Here is a 27584-nt window from a genome sequence, read left to right on the forward strand (position 1 = left end):
AGGAACAGAAATGTGCTCTGGGTGCAGTCCTGGCTTGTGGGGGTTTAAAAAAATCCATAATAAATAGGAATAGGCATGGAGATATCATTCAGGGTGCACTATTTATTAAAAAAAACTCCATAATAAATAGGAATAGGCATGGAGATATCATTTAGGGTGCACTATTTATTAAAAAAAAAATCCATAATAAATAGGAATAGGCATGGAGATATCATTCAGGGTGCACTATTTATTTAAAAAAATCCATAATAAATAGGAATAGGCATGGAGATATCATTTAGGGTGCACTATTTATTAAAAAAAATCCATAATAAATAGTAATAGGCATGGAGATATCGTTTAGGGTGCACTATTTATTAAAAAAAATCCATAATAAATAGGAATAGGCATGGAGATATCATTTAGGGTGCACTATTTATTAAAAAAAAAATCCATAATAAATAGGAATAGGCATGGAGATATCATTTAGGGTGCAATAGCATTATAGATATTTTATTGAAGCTGAAACTTTGGACTTAAAGAAGTCATTTCACTGCTTTTGAATCTTGAATTGTTCCAATAGATGCTGCTGGACAAAGCATCAATCCTTGAGTTGTTTTGTCTTCTTTTAGAGTTTTTTTTTTTTGCTTTTTGGGGTATTTCAGGTTGATTTTGGGTTGATTTTAGGCGATTTGGTGTCCCTCACCCTCCCTGGCCAGGTCATCCAGCTCCTGCTGGGGTTTTGGGGTATTTTGGGGTGATTTTGAGATCATTTTTGGTGACTTTTGCATATTTTTATGGGTTTTTTTTTTTTAAATCTTGGTGGTTTTCTGTATTTTGGGTTGATTTGGGGTTGATTTTGGGTGATTTTGGGTCACTCACCCTCCCTGGCCAGGTCATCTATCTCCTGCTGGGGGTTTTGGGGAGATTTTGGATGATTTTGGATGATTTCAGGCTTAATTTTGGGTATTTTTATGGGGGTTTTTTGCATTTTTCGGGTGGTTTTCTGTAAACCTGAAATTCCCTTCCTGTGCTGCTAGAATTTCATCAGGGAGAGCCTGCAAGTTTCTGAGCCACACAAATCCTTTTGTTACACACCAGCTACAAAAAGCAACCACTGCAGTGTCCTGCTGCTAATACCATTTATTGTATTATAACAGCATTATTTACTATAGTATTTATTTTTATAGTATTTATTATATTATTATCATATATGATACATATTCTTTATCAGATTTTATTTATTATATTATTATATTTATATTTATTATTTATTATATATTATATAATATATATCATAATATATATTATCATGTATATTTCTATATATAATATATAATATATTATATATTATATAATATATTATATATATTCTTTATTAGATATTATTTATATTATTATTATATTATTATATATTATAATATATATCATAATATATTATATAATGTATATATAATATATATAATTATATATAATATAATATATATTATTATATATAATAATATATATGTTATTATTATATTTATTATATATTTACTATATATTTATTATATTATATTTATTATATAGTATTTATTATATAGTATTTATTTTATAGTACTTATTATCATTTTTATATTATAGTATTTAATATTTCGTGGTTTAGTGTTTTTGTATAGTATTAAATACTACAATATTTTACATTACAGTATTTATTTTTATATTATAGTATTATTTTTATATTATAGTACTTATTTTATATTATAGCATTTTATATAATATATAATATATATATATTATATAATATATATTTATTATAATATATGAACATATATGTATATAACATATAACATATAACATATAACATATAACATATAACATATAACATATAATATATAATATATAATATATAATATATAATATATAATATATAATATATAATATATAATATATATATTTATTTAAATATATATTTATTTTATATTATAGTATTTTGTATTTTATATTATACTATTTATTTTTATATTCTTATTTTTATTTATATTATCATAATTATGTTCTAGTATTTATTTTTATATTATTTATTTTTATATTATTTATTATAGCATTTATTTTGCAGTATTTATTATTTATCACTATTTATTACAGTATTTAATGTATTATAACAGCAATTATTTCATTTTTAACCTGCCTTTCTCTGCATAGAATGTCTTCTACCACACATTAAGCTTTTTAAATGTTTCATTAATTGGAGGCGGCTCAGTCTGGGAGTGGATTGAGTGTGCCATTTGCAGTGCCTGCACAGAGACCCCGCTCTGTGCCCATTTGCTCTGTGCCCGTTTGCTCTGTGCTGGGAGCGCTGTCCCGGGCTCCCGGGAGCTGTGAGGGTGCCCGGGCTGGATGCTCCAAGCCCCGGGTGCAGCAGCGGGAGGAGTAGCCCAGCCCTGCCCGCCCTGAGCCCCCGGGTGTGAAATGCCCCCGGGTGTGAAATGCCCCCGGGAGGACTCGCAGCAATTCCATTTCTCTGCGACACTCTCCATCCTGTGCTGCTGCTGCTGCTGCTGCCTGGGACAGCACAGACGCTTGGGTTTATCCACCAGGAGACAGCTGGCTGCGTTTCAATCCTTCTGCTGGCCGATGGTATTGTGAGGTGCCTTGAGAGCCTAAGCTGGTGAAAGGCTGGGGATAAATGTAAAACATCCTGTCCTTTTTCAAAGCAGATTCAGAGGGTGGGAGCAGCTCCCTGTAAATTCCACATTGCCAGGGTGAGAAGATTCTGAAATAGTGCTTTAATTGAGAATTTTGTGAGACAATTGCTCATTAGCACCAGGTCTTAAAAAAAAAAAAGGAGTAAATGCACATAAAGAAAATCAAAAGGGTGAGCAACATGAGGAGACACAAAATGCTATAAGAAAATGTTATCTTAATTCTGCTTTTGTACTGTTTTCTTCAAAGCTTTATGTCAATGTTGAGCCTGTATTGATCTCTTTGATAACACTGTGTAATGCAAAAATATATGTAATAAATAAAATAGAATAGAATAGAATATATAATGTATATAATATATATCATCCCTACATTCCCTATATTATATATATAATATAATATATTATATATATTATATATATAATATATTATATATATCACCCCTACATTTCCCTATATATACAATATAATAAATATAATAAAACAAATATAATATAATATAATATAATATAATATAATATAATATAATATAATATAATATAACATAACATAACATAACATAACATAACATAACATAACATAACATAACATAATATAACATAATATAACATAATATATAATGTATATAATCCCTATATTTCCCTATATCATATATATATAATATAATACATAGATATAAAATCCCTTCATGTCCCTATATTATATCTATAATATAATATATAAATATATGTAATATATATAATCCCTACATTTCTGTGCAGACATGGAGGAGTAAACCCACTTGCTACTGCCCCTCAACCCATTTCCACAACATTTTTTTTTTACCTTTTGGTCTCTTTAGATTAAAACCTTTTGAAATGTGACAAATGCTGCTGGATCAATGCCCTCTTGGTGCTCATTTTATTTCAAATGTAGATTCTCAGCACTTCAGGCCCTAATGCTTGCTCAAAATAAGGAGGTTGGAAAATAAAGGTAAAATAAACCAGACTGACTAACAGGAGCCTTTTCTTCACAGGCAGAATTTTCAGAAATCAACTTGATAGCCCATGCTGATGGCAATTATGCAGTTGATGTCCAAATCATTCGAAATGGCACAAAAGTTGTCAGGTAAGCAAAACTCAATGGAATATCAGCAAAAAGCAATAAATGGCATCATGTGTGCATGGGAAAGGTGCTAAGTGCTTCGGTTGTGTTTGTGGATTTTGAGTGATGCCCCTCAGGGAGAGCAGAAAATAAAATATTTGATTTGTGACAACATTTTTGTGACAGGGAGGGCACATCTTGACATTTTAATCAAGGGGGAAAATGGATTTATTAAGGGAAGGAAGTCCAGAATAAAGAATACATGGTTGGGAGTGGAGGTTATTTATTTTGGTTTTATGTTTGCTACAGAAGGTCCCAAATTTGGTGATTTTGTGCCTGCCAGACTTTCCCAGAATAGCAGAATTTATTTCCAACATGGAATATTTTCTATTGAAACAGACCAGGGCAGTTCCTGGGATATTTCAGCCTGTTTGAAACATTTTGGTTTAAACACCTCACATTTCCCAAGAGCTGTTTTGTCTAAAGAGGATGATGCCAAGGAAGGCAGGGTAAATTTAACTTTTGGTTTTTTTCAGTGAGGACATCAACAGCTTCATAAAAAAAACAGGGCAAAAGAAAAAATTAAGGAAGCATTCGAAAAGTTTTGTCAGCAAATTATTATATAGGCTAAATTATTATCAAAACTATATCCAATATTTTATTTAAATTGTGAGAATTGCTCCTATTTTGGCATTTATATGTAAGTGAAGTGTAGCAGTTGTTTGGCTGAAAATTTGAATTTAAAGGCAGAGATACACGAGCTTGTCCTGGATCTTTATGGTTTGCAGAACATATCTCCAAATAAAAGATTTGAATATTTCTACTCATTCATGTAAAAAAAACAAACAAGGAAAAACATAATAAAAAACCAAAACAAACCAAAATACCAAAACAACAAAAACTCCAGGAAAAAATATTAAAGATGAGTTTATGCTTCAAAATTCCCATCCTTTAATCTCTGGCATGTTTTAAAAATATTGCAGTTCAATACAAAAACAATGATCTTGTGCCAAACCCACAGGATTATTTCCTTGGAAGAGTAAGAGATTTGATTTTTCTTAGGGTTGGTGGAATATTTTAGCCAATGATGGAAGTTTTGGAGCCAAGAAATCTCGATCACTGCTCCCTGGTGGCTTTTCTGTACTATTCCAAAAAGTGTTTTAAAAAGTATCAAGTCCAAGTTGCCATCAAAACACATCAGGAGAAAATGAGGGCTGGGAACCTCCAGAAAATAACATCTCCAAAGATCTGCAGGTCATGAGAAAACTTGGTAAAAATGCTGCTGTTCTTAGGAAAAAAAGGAGTTTTGTGTTATCAGATAACTCTGAGAATGAGATAACAATATTAGAGTTTAATGTGTGATTTTTTTACCCAAATAGAAGTATCTGAAGCTGATGTTCTTGCCCCAAATCTGGTGTGAGACACCTGGGGTTGTGGCTTGTGGAGGTGCAGGCATGATGGGAGAGAATTCTCTGTTTCTGTGATAATTGGAGATATTTGTTATCAATAATAACAAATTATTAGGCCCAAAGTAACTTTGGATCACAGATTTATGAGCAAATTATTAGTTAGCAAAATCATAGAAATTTCAATGACAAAATTTTGCTGGTTTGGTTTAGTTTAGGAGGAAAAATAATATTTAACAGCACTGACTTATTTGTTTTTTGTGAATGAAAATCATACCATGAAAAATTATTTTTTTCTGCAGCATAATGCTGAGATTTTTGGATCTTGATGCTTGAGCCACAATTCAAATTTTCCTCCTGGTCTCCTTCTGGATGCAGTCAGTCCATCCAGCATTAATTACAGAACTAGAACAATTATGGGAATGTACCATATTCCTTTGAGGAGTTTTTACAAAGCAAAAACACTATTTCTTTATTTTTAATTTTTAAAAAGTACATCCCCTCCATTTCCCAATTCTTTCATTAAATTGGTCTTTGAGAAGACACTTTCTGTTCTTTTATTTGAAACCACAGCACTGTCTGGGATGCGTTATCCCCTTTATTTTAATAAATAAAAGTTGCCTCTTTCTTTCACTGAGGAGTCTGCAATTTTAATGAGGGTGTGTGGGAATTGGAAAAACAGAAACTTCTACAGACACTGAAGAGTTTGACCTACAACCTTAGAAGAAGCTTAAATTAATATAGAAATAAAATACACAAACATTAAACAAAAAAATCATAAACCTCAAGTAAGTAAAACACTACATTAATAAAAATGGTGAAGAGTTTATAATGTAAGGGTGTGCCGGTATAGAATAAGCTAAAAGTTTAAAAATTGTAATAGAAACATATATATAAATATAACAAAAACCTATTAAACAAAAATATCTACAGTACAACAACATTAAATAAAAAATAAGAAGTCAGAAAAACAAAATAAACCTTATAGCAACTATCAATTAAGTTAAAAAGTTACATATTACCTTATAACAAAAACCTTTTAACTACTTTTAAACTATCACCAGCTACTTACTCTCACAAATCTCACAACATCTAAAACTAAAATATTTATCTGAATAATAAATCATTCTTAACCCAAAAAGAGTCCCATCCCTTCGTTATATAACAGCAATAAAGGCATCATTAATCCTCTAAGTATTACATTCATGCTGGGCCAGTAAATTGGATTTCCATGTTCCAAACTCTTGAAACTTTGACCACAACATCTCAGGGTTGTACTGTAGATGTTCTTTAGGAATTCTCTTTAAAGGCAAGGATTTCTTTACAGGTTTTGCTCATTGAGCTTCAGTGCCATTTTGGCGACTCTTGACAGCAAATCTTTAATGTTGCTTTTGCCAGATCCTGCAGGTTTGGGGTTTTATTTATTTTTACTGTGATAAAACGTTGGCACAGGGTGCCCAGAGCAGCTGTGGCTGCCCCTGGATCCCTGGCAGTGCCCAAGGCCAGGCTGGACAGGGTTTGGAGCACCCTGGGAAGATGAATTTCCACTAGATGCCTTCCACCAGAAAAGAAAATGAGCTTTAAAAGCTCCCCTCCAACCCAAACACTCCTGTGATTTGAAATCCAAGAATCCAACTAATCTACTTGGACTGCTGCATCCAAGCTGGGATCTCAGAACTGCTAAAGCAATTTTAACATGGATTTTAATTGTACTGTTGTTTTTCTTCAACCAGACTGAGAATTCGGAATGATTTTGTAATCTTCAGAGTGTCTCATTTCAGTAAACAGCTTGTATTTATTTAAGGCATGTAAATAATTTCACCAATTTACTATGCTAATTTAATTTACCCTGCAGTTATACCTCTTTTAGGAATGTGAAATCTTCAAGCTAGTCTGGGCTTTCTTCCCCTGTAAAACTGGAATGCAGAAAAGACTCTTTCAACCATCAAATTTGGGAGTGAATTGCCCCTGCTCTGGAGGCTCTGTCCTGCTGGTTTATGTTTTTTATTTTCCATCACCTTCTCCAGGAACAAAATGTCAGGGTTGGAGTAAGGTGAGGATGGTGTGAGATTGTTGGCAAAGGTGCAGGTTGATAGGCAGGGAACTAGGGGAAATGCTGGTCAGATACCAGAGAGGAAAGGGGGAAATGCAGCTGTAAGTCAAAAAACTCATTTTGACAAGTGTCTTGATCAAAAGTCCAGTTGTGATTCTCTCTGCTATGGTCTGATTCCATTTGCCAGCAATGTGGTTGCTTCATCTCTTACTGTCCTTAAAACAGCCTGATAGTAATCGTGAAAAAAACCCAAATAAATTGTTCCCCAAAAGCCCAAGTTTGGGGCAGAGGCCTTTGCCTGCTTTAGTTTTGCTTGTCTGCTCAGAAACTGGAGACCAAGGACATGCCTAGAGGTTATAGATGTGATTTATCTGTCAGAAGGAGAGCAACCTGAAATCCATGATAATTTCTCTCTCCTCTTGGAGAGAGGAACCTCATCCCTTCCAATAATAGAATCCCATTATTGAGGGGATGCTGAACAGATTAAGGGTGTTGCAGATTTTCATGAAGCCATTATGGCTCTTTCCATCTTCTGTCATTTTCCTTTGGTTCAAGTGTTTTTCACAATGCCATCATGTCTCACTCCCTTTTTTTTTCCTTTGTTTTGAGTGTTTCTCATAAAACCACCATGGCTCGTTCCATCTTTTGTCATTCCCTTTGGTTTAGTGCTTTCCTTGAAGATATCTTTCTGTATTTTCCCTTTGTTTTAGCGTTCTTCATGAAGCCATTATGGTTCTTTCCATATTTTCCCTTTGGTTTGAGTTCTTTTCATTAAGCAGTCATGGCTCTTTCTAACTTTTATCATTTCCCTTTAATTTAGTATTTTTCATGAAGCCATCATGATTCTTTCCATTTTTTTCCCTTTGGTTTGAGTCTTTTCCGTGAAGCCATCACAGCTCTTTCCATCTTTGGTAATTTCCCTTTTGATTTAGTGTTTTCATGGACCCAATCATGGCTCTTTCCACCTTTTATCAATTCCCTTTGCTCGGAATGTTTTTCACAAAGCCATCATGGCTCTTTCCATATTTTCCCTTTGGTTTGAGTCTTTTCCATTAAGCCATCATGGCTCTTTCCATCTTTGGTCATTTCCTTTTTGATTTAGTGTTTTTAATGAAGCCACCGTGGCTCTTTCCACCTTTTTTCATTACCCTTTGGTTTAGTACTTTTCATGAAGCCATCATGGCTCTTTCCATCTATTATAATTTCCCTTTGGTTTAGTGTATTCCTTGAAGCCATCATGGCTCTTTCCATCTTGGGTCATTTCCCTTTGATTTAGTGTTTTTAATGAAGCCACCATGGCTCTTTCCACCTTTTATCATTACCCTTTGATTTTGTGTTTTTCATGGAGCCGATCATGGCTCTTTCAATCTTTTATAATTTCCCTTTGGTTTGAGTGTTTTTCATGAAGCCATCCCAGCTTTCTCCATCTTTTGTCATTTCCCTTGGGTTTAGTGTTTTTCACAAAGCCCTTTCCCTGGCACTTACAATTTTTTCCCTTTGGTTTGAGTGGTTTTCATAAAACCATCATGGCTCTTTCCAACTTTAATAATTTCCCTTTGATTTAGTGTTTTTCATGAAGCCGTGATGGTTCTTTCCATTTTTTCCCTTTGGTTTGAGTGTTTTTCATAAAACCATCATGGCTCTTTCCATATTTTATCATTTCCCTTTTTTTTCATGAAGCTACCATGGCGCCTTCAACCCTTTATCACTTCCCTTTGGTTTGAGTGTTTTTCATGATGACATCATGGTTCTTTCCATCTTCTGACATTTCCCTTTGGCTGAGTGTTTTCCTTGAAGCCATCATGGCTCTTTCCAACGTTTGTCATTACCCTTTGGCTGAGTGTTTTCCTTGAAGCCATCGTGGCTCTTTCCAACGTTTGTCATTACCCTTTGGCTGAGTGTTTTTCATGAAGCCATCATGGCGCTTTCCATCTTTTGCCATCCCCCTTTGGTTTGCGTGTTCTTCCAGCCCTTCCTTACTCCCCCACCAGCCATTTTCCCCCCACTGCACACCTTGCTGTGGAAGGAGACCCGGTTTGCTGGTGGATTTTTAGGACTGTGGATGTTTTTTTGGCAGGTCGTTCCGGCCCGACTTTGTGCTGGTGCGGCAGCACTCGTACAGCATGGCGGAGAACGAGGATTTCCGCAACCTCATCATTGGCATGCAGTACGCCGGCGTGCCCAGCGTCAACTCCCTCGAGTCCATCTACAACTTCTGCGACAAGCCCTGGGTGGTGAGTGATGCTGCTGTGCCTTTGGGGGACACAGAGCAGAAAGGTTCAGGGAATAAAGTGGGGATTTATGAAAGCCTTCAGCAGGCACAGCTTGGGCAGCCACAGCCTCCAGAGGCTGCACCCAAGGTGGGCTGATAGAGTTTAAACGAGAGATGTTGGATTTTAGGTGGCTCTCCAAAATGCAGTTTGTTCCATCCAAGAGGTTACAGCAGTCCAGGGTTGTGGGTGACAGAGCTGTGCCCACAGCTGTCAGCTCCAGCTGCAGCCAGGCCTGGAGACCCTTTGGTTTTGGTTACAATGCATTAGATGTTTTTCTTTGCTGAGCATCTTCATACAGCAGAACCAATCTATACCTTAACTTTTATCTATAGCCTATCATAACTACTATAATTACCATATTCATGCTACTGTTCTCCAATCACTAAAATTCAGTACATTACAGTTTAAGCTAGAAGTTGTTTTTCAGTTTTCTTGCAGTAGAAAATTCTGAGACCTTTTTTCTACTTGCAACTTTGCTGACTTGTTTGCCTGTGCTATCTTTCTGCTTGGTAAAAACATCTTATTTAAAGTAAGTCTATCCTTTGCTCTAAGTCATAAAAACTTTCTAACTAACACACCTTTTGCTTTCTTAGTTATCCAGTGACTGGCTGAGCAACTCTTTTCTTCTCTATCAAAACTTTCTTCCATCTCTATTCCTTCATCAGACTCTACATTTAAAAATCTTTCTGCTAAGCACTCATATCTGTGAGACTTTCTTGTCAAACTTTCATCCTTCCCAACAGTGATGGACATGAGTTTGTCACACAATTATCAGTTTGGTCATTCACAGATCAGGGGTTAATGCTCCAATTAGAACTGCAGGTAATGAAGTCATTCACCCCCAGTTTTCTTCCCCCAACTCAATTTAGTTTATACTTCTTGGGCCCTGAGGCAGTGAGGTGTCATTGATTCCCAGGCCTAGAGAGGAATTGTTGTGTCTGACCAAAACTTGAAGACAGTAACCAGCACTCTGTATGGAGTTTTAAAGTTATACCCTAATGACGTACAGGATTTGAGAAACAAAAAAGCTAAATCCTAAGCTAGATTTAAAAACATAAAAGCTAAATCACTGCACCTGGAAATTTCCTGGGCCTGGCACTTCAGCTGCTGCATTGCATGTTTCACTCCCCTTCATGAATGTTGATCATCAAACTTCCCTCACTGAGCAGTGAAACAGTGGAAGGATTAAAAACCAAACTAAGATATTTCAATAATTTTTTTTTTTCAAAGAGCCAGTGTGGGGACAGAGAGGAAAAATCTTTGTAGTACAAATAGAGAAGTAAGTGAGGCCTCCAACGGAATGCTCCCCACTGCTCACACGCTTCCTCAAGTGAGGAAAGAGTGTTTATTCACAATTTGTCTGGGAAAAGCAAGCTGAGAATATTTCTCATATTTGTGGTTTTGAACATAATTTGAACAGGCTCTAGGCAGTGTTTTCCTCATTCCTGTGAAATTTTTGGGGCTATGCTTTAGCAAGGCCATCTGAAGGGACTCGTTTCCTCATTTGAAAGCCCTTTTCATAACCCTGTGCCTCTGTGGTGGGGTTGGTCCTTTCAGTTATCCCTGGAGCACTGAGGCACCCACCCTGGAGAGCCACTGAGCTTTGCCAGCTTCAGTGGAGAAGCCAATGCTGTTTTTCTTGACAAGTTCTGTAGAAATGGAGACGGAATTTGGTGATTCTTTTGGTTCATGAAGAACTAACCATTAGCAGCAGCAAGTTAAAAATATGCTGCTGTAAAATGTCCTGATCCACGGGGCATCACTGCTCCTACAATTCCATTGTCCAACAGCTAAAACAACTTTAAAAAATCCCACTTCTCATAAATAGCCAAAACTTCATTTTTTCCCTCTGGTATCTGGGTAAGAAAGGAAGAGTTGTCAATATTTTCCACGCTGCAGGGAAGTTTTACTACAATACTTTTTATTGCCTTGAATATTTTAATTTTTTAATACTTACTATGGAAATCTCTCCAAACAATTGTCAGCAGTTTTTAACATATACCTCTTGCAGCTCATTTTGTTATCCTTTTATGCTGCAATAAACTGCTGCAGGGAGGGAATAAATAATTGATAGGGCATTTACAACTTCTCTGTGCACACTGTACATTGCTGAATTCATTATTTTAGTGCATCCCATTTTCCAGCTGTGTGGCATTTCCCAGCGCTTTGATTCACTGGGTGGGGAGGCAAAGCCAGTAGCATTTATATGCAATAAAAATTAAGGAATAATTCTTCCTTACAAACTGCCATATCTATGTTTTTATCATTTATCACTGCCCTTCAAGTGGGTCCTAGTGAGGAGTGTGAGCTTTTAGTGTGAGCACTGAAATAATTTCTGTGCAAACACCAGGGCCTTTATTCGGCTTTTTAACTTGAATATCCTGCCTTGTGCTGGTGGTGGTGATGGGAGATGTAGAGACCTCTGTGTATATCCCAGAGCAGCACAAAATCCTCATTGGATTTGGGAAAGAAAAGCAGTGGAAGAACTCATGGCCCATGGGGGGGATTTTTGGGATGTGGGGTCAGGATTTGAACTTCAATGCCCATTGTGGGTTCCTTCTTACTCAAGATATTCTTTGCGACTATAAAGGCATTTCAGAATACCTTTATATAATATTTGCAGGTACCCTGAGGGGTAAAAATCCCTTAACCCAGCCAACTTCATGGATGCTCAGATGTTGCAGCAGAAGCCAGGCACTGTTGGTTTTACCAACAGCATCATCTGCCTTGTTTGGTTGGACCAGTCTGGTGTGATTTCACTCCCTCCTGGGTGAAATCCCTGCTGAAAATTGTTGTGAATGCCTGGGAATAAACTAACTCATCAGTCTGCTGCTGCCTGCTAAAATTAAGGGTAAAATCCACTGTGCCCCTTCATGGCCATGGCCATGCTTGGATTTGGCGTCAATTAATCCTCTCTTGAGAGCATGGCAGGGATTTGTCCCTGCACAATCCCTTTGTCAACACCAGTGCCCCGATATTGGTGTGGAAGTTCTCTCTGCAAACATTTCAAGTGCAAAAAGCCCCGTGGAAAAAGGAGAAGCAGAAAGCTACAAAAAGCCATAAGTAATAATCTTTACTAATTCATGAGAAATAGATTGACTTTCCTGCAGGTAGAATGTGGAGTGGCAGAAGGGAATTACAGCTTTGATAACAGCAGGGGGAAAAAGGGGGGTGTGCAGTGGAATGGGCCTTGAAAGGATGGGAAATTATTGAGTCAGCCATGGGCAATGAGTCTTCCTTGTACCAGAGCAAAAGTAGGAGTAGTGGAGATCTGTAGGAGGGGAAGTCAGGGAGGTGAGACTGAAAGGGCTCTCAGATAAAATGAGAGTTAGAATTCAATGTTCAAGGTCTTTGGGCTTTAAATTATTGCTCTTCACCGTGTCAGGAGCACACAGCTCCAGATGTAGAACATCTTTCAGCTCTGAGGGCAGGTTCACATTCTGTGCCACAAACTGCAGCATCTGCCCTTAATTTTGCAGGAAAGCTCTTTTTGTACCCTGCCTTTCTGTGCACTTGGCAATAGGCAGTGAACAAATCTGTGTTTGATCTGAGGCGCATCATTGAAAGGTGGGGTGTTTTAGTTATGATATTTTCTGAAAATTCCTTTCCTTGGGATTTTTTCTCCTGAGAAGCTGGGAGGCCTCAGGAACAAAAGGTAAACAATGGTTATCTGCTGCTGTGGAATGCAACAGGTGCATCTGGGATTGGTCTCATGTGGTTGTTTCTGATTAATGGCCAATCACAGTCAGCTGGCTTGGACAGAGAGTCCGAGACAGAGCCTTTGTTATTTTTCCTTCTATTCTATTCTTAGCCTTCTGATGAAATCCTTTCTTCTATTCTTTTAGTATAGTTTTAATATAATAGATATCATAATATAATAACTCAAGCCTTCTGAAACATGGAGTCAGATCCTCATCCCTTCCCTCATCCTGGGACCCCTGTGAACACGGTCACAGGGTGTGGTGGGACGATGGCCAGGGATGCACTGAGAGCAGGAATTAAAGCTTGTATTCCCTGGTGTCAGGGCATGCACAGCTCCTCCAAATGCACAGCAGGAGCTCAGAGCACTGCACTGCCCTGTGAGCAGCCAGGTGGAAGGAAATGTTGGAATTTCCTTGGAAAAGTTGGAGTGTGTGTGGGGGAGATGTTTGTGCTCTGAAACGTGTCCAGAGTGAGGGGTTGTTACAGCACTCGGGTGATTTCACTCCTGTGATAACATTTAGCACTTAGCTCATGGAAAATTCATGGCCCTGCCTCGAGATGGATTTCACTTAAATGCTGGTAAGGATGTCAGAAAGCTGGGGGAAAGCATGGCTTTTATAAATAAAGGCTGAGTTCTTTATTGCTTAGCTGCGGAGGAACTGTTTTAAGGTTCGTGCCCTCCTTGAAGAATTATTATTAAAACATTAGAAAGTTTCAGTGCAGGGTCATGTTGCAAAGAAATTGTCTTGGGCATGAAATAACGCCATCAAACAAGACTAGAGTTTTATCTGGTTCAATTTACAGCTACACTGAGTTAAGGCGAGGCAAAAACATCCACTGTCCTTGTAGGATTCCCAATTCTCTTCACAGTTTTACTCATATTTAATGGGGTGCAGATCCTGCTGTAAAGCATTTATGAAAAGGAAAAGTTAATCCAAAGTTAATATTTGATGTCATTTAAATTATCTGTTTTCCTTTAGAAAACATCATTCAGTAAATAAGGGAGGCTTCCCTTAAGTGAGGCTTAGGAGCTTTATACAAACTTTGTCATAGCACATGATGTCATTGTCCCTGGGGGGATTAGAGATTTAAATTCCACATGAATGTGGAACTTAAGGACAAGGGTGAGTGGTGGACTAAGAAGGTCATGGTTAGTTCCTGGTCTGGGTGATCCTAGAGGGGTTTCCAACCCAAATGAGTCTGTGGTTCCATGGAGGTGTGTGAGTTGTGGAGGCCAGAAGGAATTGAAAAATGTAGGGATGATATCAGAGCTTGCAGCATTAGGTGAATCCCATTGTTCTAATTATGAAATAATTATTTAAAATAATTTCATAATTAAAATAATAACTTTAAAAATATTTTTAAATTTAAAAAATACAAAATATTATATTACACTACATTATATTACATTATATTATATTGTATTATATTATATTATATTATATTATATTATATTATATTATATTATATTATATTATATTATATTATATTATATTATATTATATTATATTATATTATATTATATTATATTATATTATATTATATTATATTATATTATATCTATTAAAATAAAAATAATATTTAAAATTTTAAAATAATATTTTAAAAAAACAACAAAAACCATGTATTAAAAAATACAAAATGTGATTTGCCAGTGTCTTGTGTTGAATTAAAAAAATAATTAATTCTTCCTGCATCCATCTATTTTAATCATTCTTGTAAAGATTGATGTGAATCTTGCATGCTGAAGGGTTTCCTTCAATTGAACCCTGCTGGATTTTAGCTTCAGTTTCAGATATTGGTGATGGGGTTGAGCATTTTTGGAACACCCCAGTTTATTCCCTGCCCACCCCACCGTGTCCAGCGGCTTGCTGATAAGTGGAGTCAGGCAGGGAGGTGGATTTGAGTGACACCAAAGATGCAAACTCTAATTTAATTGTCAGGGGCTGCAAGGTTCTGTCACAGACATCTTTCATGAAAAATCCTTCCCTTAGGATTTTGCCTCCTGAGAAGCTGGGAGGCCTCAGGAACAAAATGTAAACAATGGTTATCTGCTGCTGTGGAATGCAACAGGTGCATCTGTGATTGGTCTCATGTGGTTGTTTCTAATTAATGGCCAACCACAGTGAGCTGGCTTGGACAGAGAGTCTGAGACAGAGGCTTTGTTATCATTCTTTCTTTTTCTATTCTTAGCCAGCCTAATGATGAAATCCTCTCTTCTATTCTTTTAGTATAGTTTTAATGTAATATATATCATAAAATAATAAATCAGCCTTCTGAAACATGGAGCCAGATCCTGGTCTCTTCCCTCATCCTCGGAACACGGTCATAAAGTTCAATGTCCAAGGCTGCTGTAAATGAAATAAAGGGTTGGGTTTTATTTCAGCTCAGCCTGTGATGTGATAATTACAGACATTACAGGTGCTTCCATCTTCCTTCTGACAGTGCTGAACCTCCCAGGCCTGCAGAGACCCCAGAGCTGCTGCCCTTGTGCACAGCAGCTGTGCATGGCTGAAGAGGAAGAAAACCCTCCCAAAGTCAGCCCAGTTCCACCAGGGCAGCTCTGGTTCCTTTAGAGCAGAGGAAAAGCATCCCAGCCCCTGCAGCTGGCTGCACATCTGCTCTCCTGGGAGCTGCAGGGGTGCTCTGGGGGCTTCAGGGATCCACTGCTGCCTCACTCACACATTCACTCTGCTTTAGGAGGGGCACAAGGCTCATTTGTGACTCTGTGACCCTCACTGGCTCTTGCCAAGGTGGTGGGAGGGTCTGTATTTCAGGGAAGAGGGAGTGCAGGGGTCCCTGGGGGATTTGGGGAGCCCAGGAGAGCTGAGCTTGGGCAGAGCTGTGCCAGCCTGGCTCTGCAGGGGCGGGAGCTGATGCTCAGCAGCTTGGCCCCATCAAAGTGCACTCCTGGCACTCTGCTCCAGCTCTCCAGGGATGGGGGAACAGAGGAAACAGCCAGGAAAGGCCCGAGCTGGCAGGGAGGGAGGCAGAGACACCTGGGAGAATGTGAGGAGAACTGGGAGGTCCTGGTGTTCTTCACACAGAGCTCCATTTGTGCTGAAGCACCTTCAGATGTCCCAGCATCTGCTGCACTTGAAGATTTTAAATGCTAGAGAAGTGCCACAGAACACTCAGTTATGCCAGAATGTCTCTCCTTGCTCAGCCCTTGGGAGGGAAGGGTGGGAATGGCTTTTTTTTCCTCAGACTGGTAGTATTGGAAATCTCCCAGTTGTTGTTTGTTTCTTCTCCTTCAGTTTGGGAGCAGACAGCCAAACACTTCTTTGCGAGTTTGTTGATATTTTCCTTGGTTTGCTGCTCTTGCCAAGCTTACACAACTCTGACTTCATGTGCTGTGTTCTGCTGTGCATTTCTTTTGCAGATGCTTTTCTGCTTATCTGTCTTCATCTTCCTGCTCTAACTGGCCATTCTCTATTTTTACCTTGCCTTCTTGGAAGGTCTGTTTTAGCTGCCCTTTCTTGCTGTTTGATGCTTTCTAGTGCTCTTCCCCACCTTGTTTTCTCCTCTGTGCTGCTGCTCCAAGCTGCTCTCTTGTGCTTTTTCCCACTCCCAGTTACACTTTAAAAATCTTGAGCAACAGATTGGAGCACTGGCAGGACATTTGTCAGGACTCTGCAGGGAGGAGCAGAGAAGAAGAGATGAGCTCTGTTCCTTCCAGCTTCCTGTTGACACAAATCATTGAAGCTATGCTAATGGGAGACACAGCCACGCAGAGGAGATTCAACTTTGTGTCAAAGCATCTTCTGGAGAGCAAACCACAAACAAAAAAAATGAATGTGTGCAAGAAGAGAGGCATTTTGAAAACCTATTTGATGAAAATCTGGGAGATTTTCAGTGCTATTCCATGTTTGGGTTTAAAAAAATTAATTCTAAATGATTATTTAAATGTAGGCAAATCCTGTGCTCGTTAGCAAAAGTCAGATTTGTGCAATAATGCTGAGCAATGGGACAGAATTTGGCTGGTTATTGCTCCCTTTCATATGCCAGAGGGGCATTTTCTTAAAGGCCAAGGCTGGATGCCCTGCAATCTGGATGCAGCTCAGGGAGGGAAGACATTCAGGGACAGCCAGATTTGATATTTCAGTCAGTTCTATGTGTTCCACTAGATCAAACCTGGGGCCAGCACTGAACTCTCTGGTTCCAGGCACTGTGGCAGGACTGATCCCCCTGGCAGGGGAGGGCAGGGCAGCCAGAGGGTGCAGGGACCTTGGGATGTGTGGCAGTGTCTGTGTCAAATTCTGTCACTGTGGGACACGAAAAAACACAAGCACACGCCGCTGTTCTCAAGGTGAAGGAAAAAGGGAAGTTTATTTTCTGACTCCAACATTTATAGTTTTCCGAAAGTGACAGTGGATTGGAGGGTGGCAGTGCCGCCTCTCCAATGACACTGGACAAACCAACAGTCCAACAAATTTCCTCCATAAAGGAATGCAAAAGAATGAGTTATTTACAGAAAGCGTGTGAGAAAGTTCACTACCAGAATGTCAACATCAGAAGGCTTAGAAAATCTTAAAAAACCAGGGTGACAAAATTCCATGTGCCCAAAAGCAAATATTTGCCCCAGTGGCCAGTTCTGTGGCCTTTATCCATAGGAATTTTGGATTTACAGAAGAATATTGAATTTACAGATTTTAAGTGAAGTCAGAGGCCTGTGCATCTCCAGGTGCTTTTCCTTCAAGCAAAACTTTCTTAAGAATAAAAAAAACCTGCATAAAAAAACCTGAATAAAACCTGTTTTAATTGTCTGTCAGCCAGTGAAGGTTTTGTCCTCCTTGCCTTGTTTTAGAGCAAAACATGTTGATGGATTTGTGGTGCAAGAGCTAATAGTAAATTCACAAAACTGTGTCAGAAGGAAGGTGAAAACATAGTAAGCTTTTGGGTCAAAAGACAATTTAAGACCAGGTTTGAACATTGGACTAGAGCAAAATTCATAAATAAAACTACAAGTTTAAATGCTTAACTAGAAATCTAAATGCATTAAACCTAGTAGTGTGTTTGCCCTTTGCACCTCTTTATAGAGATGGTTTGGTTTAATCTAGTCTTGGAATAGGAAAGGAATATTACAGCTTTCCTTGATGATTCTGCTTTCCTAAAATAAGTAAGGTCACTTGAAATTCCTGGTTAAAAGAAAAAAAAAGCAGAGATCCTTAAATAATAAATAAATCTCAGTGTGGTGATGATTTTTCTGTTCCACACAGCCAGTAATTCTCTCAGCTCTGTATTCATCAATCCTTGCATGCACTCTCAAGTGCTTTATATATAAACTGAGTATGGCATTATTTTGCTTTGACCAGCATTTACTGCCATCAGGATAATTTAAAGCAAAAATTGAATTTTTTACTGCATTCTTGAATCTTGTAGTGGGTTGTTGCCACTCTCCCTGTTCTCCTCGGCACTAAAAAGCAGCAGTGGGAAATCTTGATGTCCATTATAGACTTTCATTGCATTGGACATTTCTAAGGGCAGGACATTCAAATGGACTTTTTAACTGTTTCTTACCTTCTAGTGAGAGAAACTGTTTTCAAACAGAGGCTGTGAAGTTAATATTCAAAGCAGGACTGTAAAGCTGGGGTTCAAGTCCTTTGTGTTATCTGCTGGTTCTGCTACAGTAGAGACTCAGAATCTCTTGTGATTGATTAAAGCAAATATCCACATCACACCTGAAGGTCAGGTTATGGAAATTAAATCTTATCTCTTGTGCAATCTTAATATATAATCACAAAGGAAACCTGTGTGTTATACACTCTATTATATTATCTTAGTAAATATTTTTTCAGTTGAAATCTAGGTTATATCTGCTCCTTCAATGTGTGCCTGTGGTGACTCAGAGCTGAGGAGGATCAGGGGGTTACACTCCTCTTCCTGACACAGGAATCTGTCACCCATCCAGGAAAATCCTCCTGTGGTGATGGGCAATCCCCACCCCATCCTCTCCCTCTCCTCCAGTGCAGCTCTCCTCCATCGTCTCCACAGCTCCCACCAGCACTGCTATTCCCCTCCGGCATTCATGGATATTCCATTTCCACCCTCAGCTCCAGCCCCCTCTGAGATGGATGCAAAGTGTCCTGGTTTCCTTTTGGGGTGTGTGAGCACCACCCCTGCTCTCTGAGGTGTTTTTAGTGGGTGGCTCGGTTTGAAATGCTGTGAAATCCCTGTTTGGGTATCAGCCATCCCAAGGATTCCTCTGGCTTTCTCTGCTGGGCCTAGCAGAGATTGGCTGGTGGTGTCTGAGGAGTGGCATTGCATCCTGGAAATCCAACCTGGAAAGCCACCATAAAAACCCACCCTGGAAACCTACCCTGGAAATCCACCATAGAAACCAAACATGGAAATCTCCACCCTGAATATCCACCATGGAAATCCATCATGAAAACCCACCCTGGAAAACTACCCTAGAAATCCAACCTGGAAACCCACTCTGGAAATCCAACCTGGAAACCCACTCTAGAAATCTGCTCTGGAAACTCACCATGAAAACCCAGCCTGGAAATCCACACTAGAAACCCACCATGGAACTCTCCACTCTGGAAACCCATTATGGAATTCCAACATGGAAACCCACCTTGGAAACCCACCCTGGAAACCCACCAGGGAAAATCTACCATGACAACACAGCATAGAAATCTCTGCCCTGGAAATCTACGTCCTGGAAACCCATTCTGAAAACCCACCCTGGAAATCCACCATGAAAACCCACCCTGGAAACCCACCAGGGAAACTCACCCTGGAAACCCACCCTGGAAATCTCCACCCTGGAATTCCAAAATGGAAATCCACCCTGGAAATCTCCACCCTGGAATCTCCACCCTGGAAAACCACCCTGGAAATCCAACCTGGAAAATCACCCTGGAAATCTCCACCATGGAAATCCACTAGGGAAATCCACCCTGGAAACCCACCAGGGAAATCCACCATGCAAATCCACTATGGAATTCTACCATGGAAATCTCCACCCTGGAAATCTTCATCCTGGAAATTCACCATGGAAACCCACCATGGAAATCTCCACACTGAAAATCCAGCCTGGAAACCCAGCATGGAAACCCACCCTGAAAAACCAACCTGGAAACCCACCATGGAAATCCACCATGGAATTCCAACATGGAAATCTCCACCCTGGAAATCTCCAGCCTGGAAATTCACCATGTAAACCCATCATGGATATCCACCCTGGAAATGCACCCTGATAATCTACCAGGAAACCCACCTTGGAAATCTCCCTGCTGGAAATCCACCCTGGAAATCCAGCCTGGAAACCCAGCATGAAAATCTCTACCCTGGAAAACCACCATGGAAATTTCCACCCTGGAAATCTCCACCATGGAAATACACCCTGGAAATCTCTACCCTGGAAATCTCTATCCTGGATATCCACCATGAAAACCCACCCTGTAAATCTCCTCCCTGGAATTCCAACATGGAAATCCATCCTGGAAATCTCCACCCCAGAAATCCCCACCCTGGAAATCCACCATGGAAATCCCCACCCTAGAAATCCACCATTGAATTTCGACATGGAAATTCACCTTGGAAATCTCCACCCTGGAAATCTCCACCCTGGAAATCCACCTTGGAAATCTCCACTATGGAAACCCACCCTGCAAACCCACCATGGAAACCCGCCCTGGAAATGCACCACTGATTCCTTCCTCTACAAGTGTCACTGAATTCAGTATTTTTATGGAAACCTCCTATTTGAACTGGGCCTCATCTGCAAAAAGCCCCACAAAGAGGAAAATCTCCTTCTGTTGCCATGAGCCCCAAACCCTCCTGAGAAGTGCTTAAGCACCATCAAAATAAACAACAGCACAAATGTTTGCCTGGTCAGATCACTGAACTCCCTGTTCCCATAGCAGTGGAATAAAGTATTTTTTATTCAGCATTTTCTCACTGCTGGAAGAGCACCCAGGAAGGAGTCCCCAGAGCTCTCATTTCCATCAACTTTTTCCTTCTCTAAATTTTCATTCCAAATAAAGGGCTCCAGAAGGTCTCTGGATCCAGGCCTCATGGGATTACTTTTAGATTATTCTTGTATACCAGGCATGTCTTGATCTGTGTTGTACCCTTGCATGCTCATAGGCTGTTTTCCTTCACTTTAATCCTCATGCCTTCCTTAAATCTCACTTTCCTCACTGTTTACACATTTTGTAAGTGCCTCTTCCACCAGCCAAGGGGTCTCTCCTTGCCAGATGCCTTCTTGCCCAATCCTGCAAGCCAGGAGATGTTTTTATGTCTCTGACTGTGACCGTTTTCTGGTTCTTTGGGATTTTTTTAATCCTCTTTTTTCCGACTGTTGTAGAAAACGTTTTATTTTTCTCCCATGGATGCACTCTGCTAATCTGTAAGCCAGTTCAGCAGCTCTTCCAAGGGCATGAGGTTTTTATTTAAGACTTTCTTTTTTTTTTTTTTTTTTCCTGCATCCTGTAGAAGCTCTTAATGGTTTGCATCTCACCAGCTGTAATTCTAATGTGAAAATATCCCAGCAGTTAATGACGTGGTGATTAGCAGTGGGAGAGCTGTGCCTCTCGGGTTGCAGCTCTCATGCTGCAGGGGAAGAGCTGGAGCCCAGAAAATGCCCTTGGAAATTCGGGTCCTGCTGCAAAACCACTGGGATATCGGGACACAAAACAGATGATGGATTTTGGACTTTACTAGCCCAAGAGATTTGGTAACAGGATGCCTTGGCAAGGGCAAGCAGAGCTTTGAGGATTAAATCAAGATTGCAAGAAGATTCAATCAGAGGGTGCCACTGACGTATTTTCTGAGAAATGCTTTTGCTAGGAATTTTCTGCTGAGAAGCTGAGAAGAGCTAATAATAAATAATAACTGTAAACAATAACTATTTAAATAACTGTAAATAATAACTATTTGATGGCTGTAGAATGTAGTCTAGAGATGGTTTACCAACACACACATCTTTGATTGGTTTCATGTAAATTGTTTTTACTTGGTGACCAATCACAGCCAGCTGTGTCAAGCTCTGAGATTGTCACTTTTTTTTTTAAAACTTTCTGATGTTTCTTTTTTCTTTTTTTAGAATAGTTTTAGTATAAATTTTTTAATATAACATGATAATATATAATATAATATAATATAATATAATATAATATAATATAATATAATATAATATAATATAATATAATATAATATAATATAATATAATATTTTCTATTCCATTAACATCCCATGTCTGTACACATTTGACATTGGACTAGATAATTCAGTAATTTATAATTTAAAAAGTTGATGTTCCTGCCCAGGACTGGTGTTCAGCTGCTGAAAAGGAAAATAGAAAAACATATCATCCAAATCTCACTTAAAAATTGATAGAAGGTCATTGAAACTTAAATGAAATTCTTCTTTATAAATAGCCCAGCAGCAATCAGGGAAAATAAAAGATTTATGGCAATTTATGCATGTACAGTTAGAATGCTGAAATTTGGTGTGAATTGGGGCTGAATTTATCAGGGTGCATTTTGGGGAGGAAATGATTGACAGGAGATTCCCAGATTTGTATACATGGAGGTGGAGCAGCATCTCAGCAGGGGAAAGGATAAATCATCCCCCAGCTGTGGCACTTTATTTCTCTCTTTTGCCTCAAAAATTCAAACTTGCTTTTCCTACCTGCTGTTTCCAAGCTGAATTACTGGATCAGAGGACACTTTGGAGTGTTGCAAGTCTGTTATATGTGGCTGATAATATATTATTTTAAGTAAACAAGCATTTGCTAGCAATTAATCTCAATTACAGCTTTCTTGCATGAATGACAAAACCCCTACAAAAAAAATGCCATTTTCTCAGTGTCTTCCTCTCCTTTCCAGTGAAAAAGGAAAAGAAAATAGGGAAAGAATCACAGGAAACACAGTCATATGACTTTATTTTTCTTTGGAGGTTTTTACTTAAAGATCGGTAAATAGATTTATTTTAACCTAACAATTGCTTGGCAAAAATAATGTACTTAATGGTCAGCATTTTCTTGTGGAATTTGGAATTTGGCTCTTGCATCAGAACTGAAATATTGAGTAAGTTGTCAGGAATCCTGTTCACAAACCACCTTACTTTGGTAGCTGTGAGAATATTTCCTTTCCTTGAGGCCTGGTTTGCACAGCCCACAGCCCAACTCCAGTTCCTCAGGTTTTTGGTGAAGTCTGCTCAACCTTAAGGCATTTTCCATTGGCCTTCCAGATTTAAAGATGTATTTTACCAAACCTAAGTAAACACCACTAAATTAAACAAGTCCTCTCAGCCAGCTGGAAATGATGCAAGCAACGCTTTCATGAGGTTTTTTTTTTTTTTCCCCTTTAAACAGTTTTTGCTCTGCCTGCCCCCTGAGCCTCTCCTCACAGTAGGTATTTTATCTGCATTATGGACAGAGGCGTGTTGTTCTGTGCTTTTTGTGCTGTTTGCAAGCAGCAGATCCCACTATTGAGTGTTGTGCTGAGTTGCTGGTGTCCCATGGTGGCACAGGGACAGCTGAGCACATCCCTGGAACACATCCTGGAACCCTCAGCCCGGGCTCAGGAGGGATTTCCTCTCCTAAATATCACCAGAGGAGAGGGATCTGCTCTGCACAGAGAGAACAGCCCCAAAGGCATCTCTATTGCATCAAGAGCTCTCTTGGTTCACGTGTGAATGTTCTGGGTGAAGCTGCTGCAGTCCAGAGTGCAGGCAGGCAGGGTGCGTCATGGCAGCTTTAAAAGGATATTATATCAGAATAATCTGTAAAAACCATGAATAGAATTGGCATAACAGGGAGCAGATTGAATCATCCTCGTCTTTGGTGGTGGGGCAAAAATGGCCACATGTTATACCAGAATGTTTGATCAAAAATATGAGTAGGAATGGCATAACAGGGAGCAGTTTAGATTATCCTCATCTTTGATGGTGGGGCAAGAATGGCCATATTTTATATCAGAATATTCTATAGAAATATTAATAGGATTGGCATAAGAGGGTGCAGTTTAAATCATCCTCATCTTTGGTGGAGGGATAAGAATATTCTGATAGAACATGTGGTGTTATATCAGAATATTCTGTAAAAAACATGAATAGGAATGGCATAACAGGGAAAATCAGCCCTATCCAAGAATGGCCATGTGTTATATCAGAATATCCTACAGAGAACATGAATAGGATTGGCATAGCATGGAACAGTTTAAATAATCTCCATCTTCGCTGGTGGGGCAAGAATGGACACGTGTTATATCAGAATATTGGATAGAAAACATGAGCAGGAATGGCATAACAGGGAGAAGTTTAAATCAGCCCCATCCAAGGATGACCATGTGGTATATTAAAATATTCTGTAAAAAATCCGAATAGGAATGGCATAACGTGGAGCAGTTTAAATCATCCCCATCTTTGATGGTGGTGCAAGAATGGCCATGTGTTATATCAGAGTATTTTATAGAAAATATGAGTAGGAATGGTATAACAAGGAGCAGTTTAAATCATCCTCACCTTTGGTGGTGGGGCAAGAATATTCTGATATAACACATGGTTTTATATCAGAATATTCTGTAAAAAACATGAATAGGAATGGCATAACATGGAGCACTTTAAATCAGCCCCATCTCTGGTGATGGGGCAAGAATATGCTGATATGACCTGTGGTTTAATATGAGAATATTCTATTAAAAATTAACAGGAATGGCATAAAAAGGAGTAGCTTAAATCCTCCCCTTCTTTGGTGATGGGGCAAGAATGGCCATGTGTTATATCAGAATATTTTATAGAAAACCTGAGAATGAATGGCATAGCATGGAGCAGTTTAAATCATCCCCATCTTTGGTAGAGGGACAAGAATATTCTGATATAACATGTGGTGTTATATCAGAATATTCTGTAAAAAACATGAATAGAAAATTGCATAACATGGAACAGTTTAAATAACCTCCATCTTTTCTGGTGGGGCAAGAATGAACATGAGTTATGTCAGAATATTTGATAGAAAAGATGAGCAGGAATGGCATAACAGGGAGCAGTTTAAATCAGCCCCATCCAAGGATGACCATGTGTTATATCAAAATATTCTTTAAAAAACCTGAATAGGAATGGCATAACGTGGAGCAGTTTAAATCATCCCCATCTTTGATGGTGGTGCAAGAATGGCCATGTGTTATATCAGAATATTTTATAGAAAATATGAGTAGGAATGGTATAACAAGGAGCAGTTTAAATCATCCTCACCTTTGGTGGTGGGGCAAGAATATTCTGATATAACACATGGTTTTATCAAAACAGGGAGCAGTTTAAATCATCCTCAGCTTTGATGGTGGTGCAAAAATGGCCATGTATATATCAGAATAGTCTGTAGAGAACTTGAATAGGAATGGCACAACGGGGAGCAACTTAAATCATCCCATCTTTGGTGGAGGCACAAGAATATTCTGATATAACATGTGGTCTTATATCAGAATATTCTATGGAAAACATGAGTAGGAATGGCATAACAGGGAGCAGCTTAAATCATCCTCATCTTTGATGGTGGGACAAGAATATTCTGATATAATATGTGGTGCAATTTAAATCATCACCATCCAAGGATGACCATGTGTTATATCAGAATATTCCATAGAAAACATGAATAGGATTGGCATAACAGGGAGCAGTTTAAATCCTCCCCATCTTTGGTGGTGGGGCAAGAATATTCTGATATAACACATGGTTTTACATCAGAATATTCTATAAAAAGCATGATTAGGAATGGCATAACAGGAAGCAGTTTAAGTCATCCCCATCTTTGGTAGTGGGACAAGAGTGGCAATTTTTTATATCAGAACATTCTGTAAAAGACATGAATGAGATTGGAATAAGAGGGTGCAGTTTAAATCACCCCATCCAAGGATGGCCATTGGTAATGGCTCGTGTCTGCAGCCTGGGAGATGAAACTTCCCCAGTTTGTTCCTCACCTGCCCTGTTAGCCTGACACAGTTACTTTTATCTCTTTGCCAGCACTGCCAAATCAGTGCCAGGGAGGTCCCAGCTATTAAATTAATGGTAAATATGCCTGGGCTTTAGGTTTAAGAGGACAGAAAAGGCAAAATTATAATGATTTTTCTCATCACAGAATCATCTTTAACATACAGACAGTGAGATATTTGTAATTCAGTATTCCCATGTATTTCATCTCCTGTACCTGCGAGGGTTTAATTTTTCAAGGTGTTGTTCTGTGTTGGTTTGTAGATGAAGTCTCAGCTTGGGTGGATTAAAGGGCTGCATGAGGAGGAGGAGGAGGAGGAGGGAGGATGCACCCCTGGATCTGCTGAGTTCATCAAACACCCAGGACAAGAAGCCAAATGTCCTGAGCAGGAGCTCCTGTGGGCACGGTGTCGTTCCTCTCCTGAGCTTTGTTTTCTCTGCTTTGTTTTGCAGTTTGCCCAGCTGGTGTCTGTCTACAAATCTTTGGGCCCGGAGAAGTTCCCTCTGATCGAGCAGACCTTCTACCCCAACCACAAGGAGATGGTAGGTGCAAGCAGCAGGACTGAACCTGCTCCCTGTGCCTCCAAAACGGGGAATGGGGGTCACCACCCCCTTCTCCCATTTTCTGCATGCTCCAAAAGCCTTTTTGGCAGTTTTGGGAGGGGATGGGATGGGGTGAGCTCTTGAAATCAGTGTGATGGTGAGCAGGAGGGTGCTCACGTGGCACAGTGGTCACTTTCCAGCTGCCCAGCTGCAGATCTCAGAGAGATTAAATGCTTTAAAGGACACTGAAGGGCTCTGAAAGTGCAGGAGTCACTCCCATGGTTGGTTTTCTCCCAGTGTTTTCCTCCCTGGTGCGCTCACAGTATGTGTTGGCTTTGGAGGGGATGCACTGGGTGCTGCAGGGCTTTGAATTCTGCCAAAACCAGGCTGGTTGTGACTTGGGATCTTCAGGTGCCTTGGCTAACACTGATTCCCAGTGCTCCACAGACAGAAAAAGAACAAAAATGAGGCTGACAGAGTCCAAGGAGCACCTGGGTGATGGTTTTAGGCTGTGGTTCAGTTTTAGGCAGCAGTGAGGAACAGGGAGTGGGACACAATGACCCCTAAGGGATCCTTCAAACTTGAGATTGGCTGTAATTTTATTGAAAAAAGCAGAGCTTTTAGGAGCATTGCTAAACTGCAGTCCATAGAAACAAAGAACATTTCATTTTGGGGCAAGAACTAATGTTTCAGACTTATGAGTTTATATGGCATATTTTTCTGAGTGCAGCAACCCTGTAAGTGGTTTTGCCTGTCTTAATTCCTCTACATTGCTCATTAAAGTCAAAACTTGTAAGTTATTTCTCTTTTTTTGAACTTTTGAATGTCGTTCTCCACAGCCAAGTAATTTTTTTTTACATATTTCTATGGTAATGTAGAGCAAATGAATCCATTTGGGTATTGCATTGCCACTGAGAG

The 27584-nt window shown here is 39.2% G+C and overlaps 1 protein-coding gene across 1 annotated transcript in view; it reads left to right on the plus strand.

Annotated features, from left to right (window-relative positions):
* The window catches only part of SYN2 (synapsin II), a 194082-nt gene that overhangs the window by 75630 nt on the left and 90868 nt on the right, over positions 1 to 27584 (plus strand). Inside the window, exons 3-5 of the mRNA XM_058031905.1 lie at positions 3680 to 3771; positions 9284 to 9440; positions 26577 to 26666. Coding sequence (XP_057887888.1) covers positions 3680 to 3771; positions 9284 to 9440; positions 26577 to 26666 — 339 coding nt within the window. The remainder of the gene's footprint in view (positions 1 to 3679; positions 3772 to 9283; positions 9441 to 26576; positions 26667 to 27584) is intronic.

This window comes from Melospiza georgiana, chromosome 11 (genome assembly GCF_028018845.1).
Source record: "Melospiza georgiana isolate bMelGeo1 chromosome 11, bMelGeo1.pri, whole genome shotgun sequence".
Classification (NCBI taxonomy): Eukaryota; Metazoa; Chordata; class Aves; order Passeriformes; family Passerellidae; genus Melospiza; species Melospiza georgiana.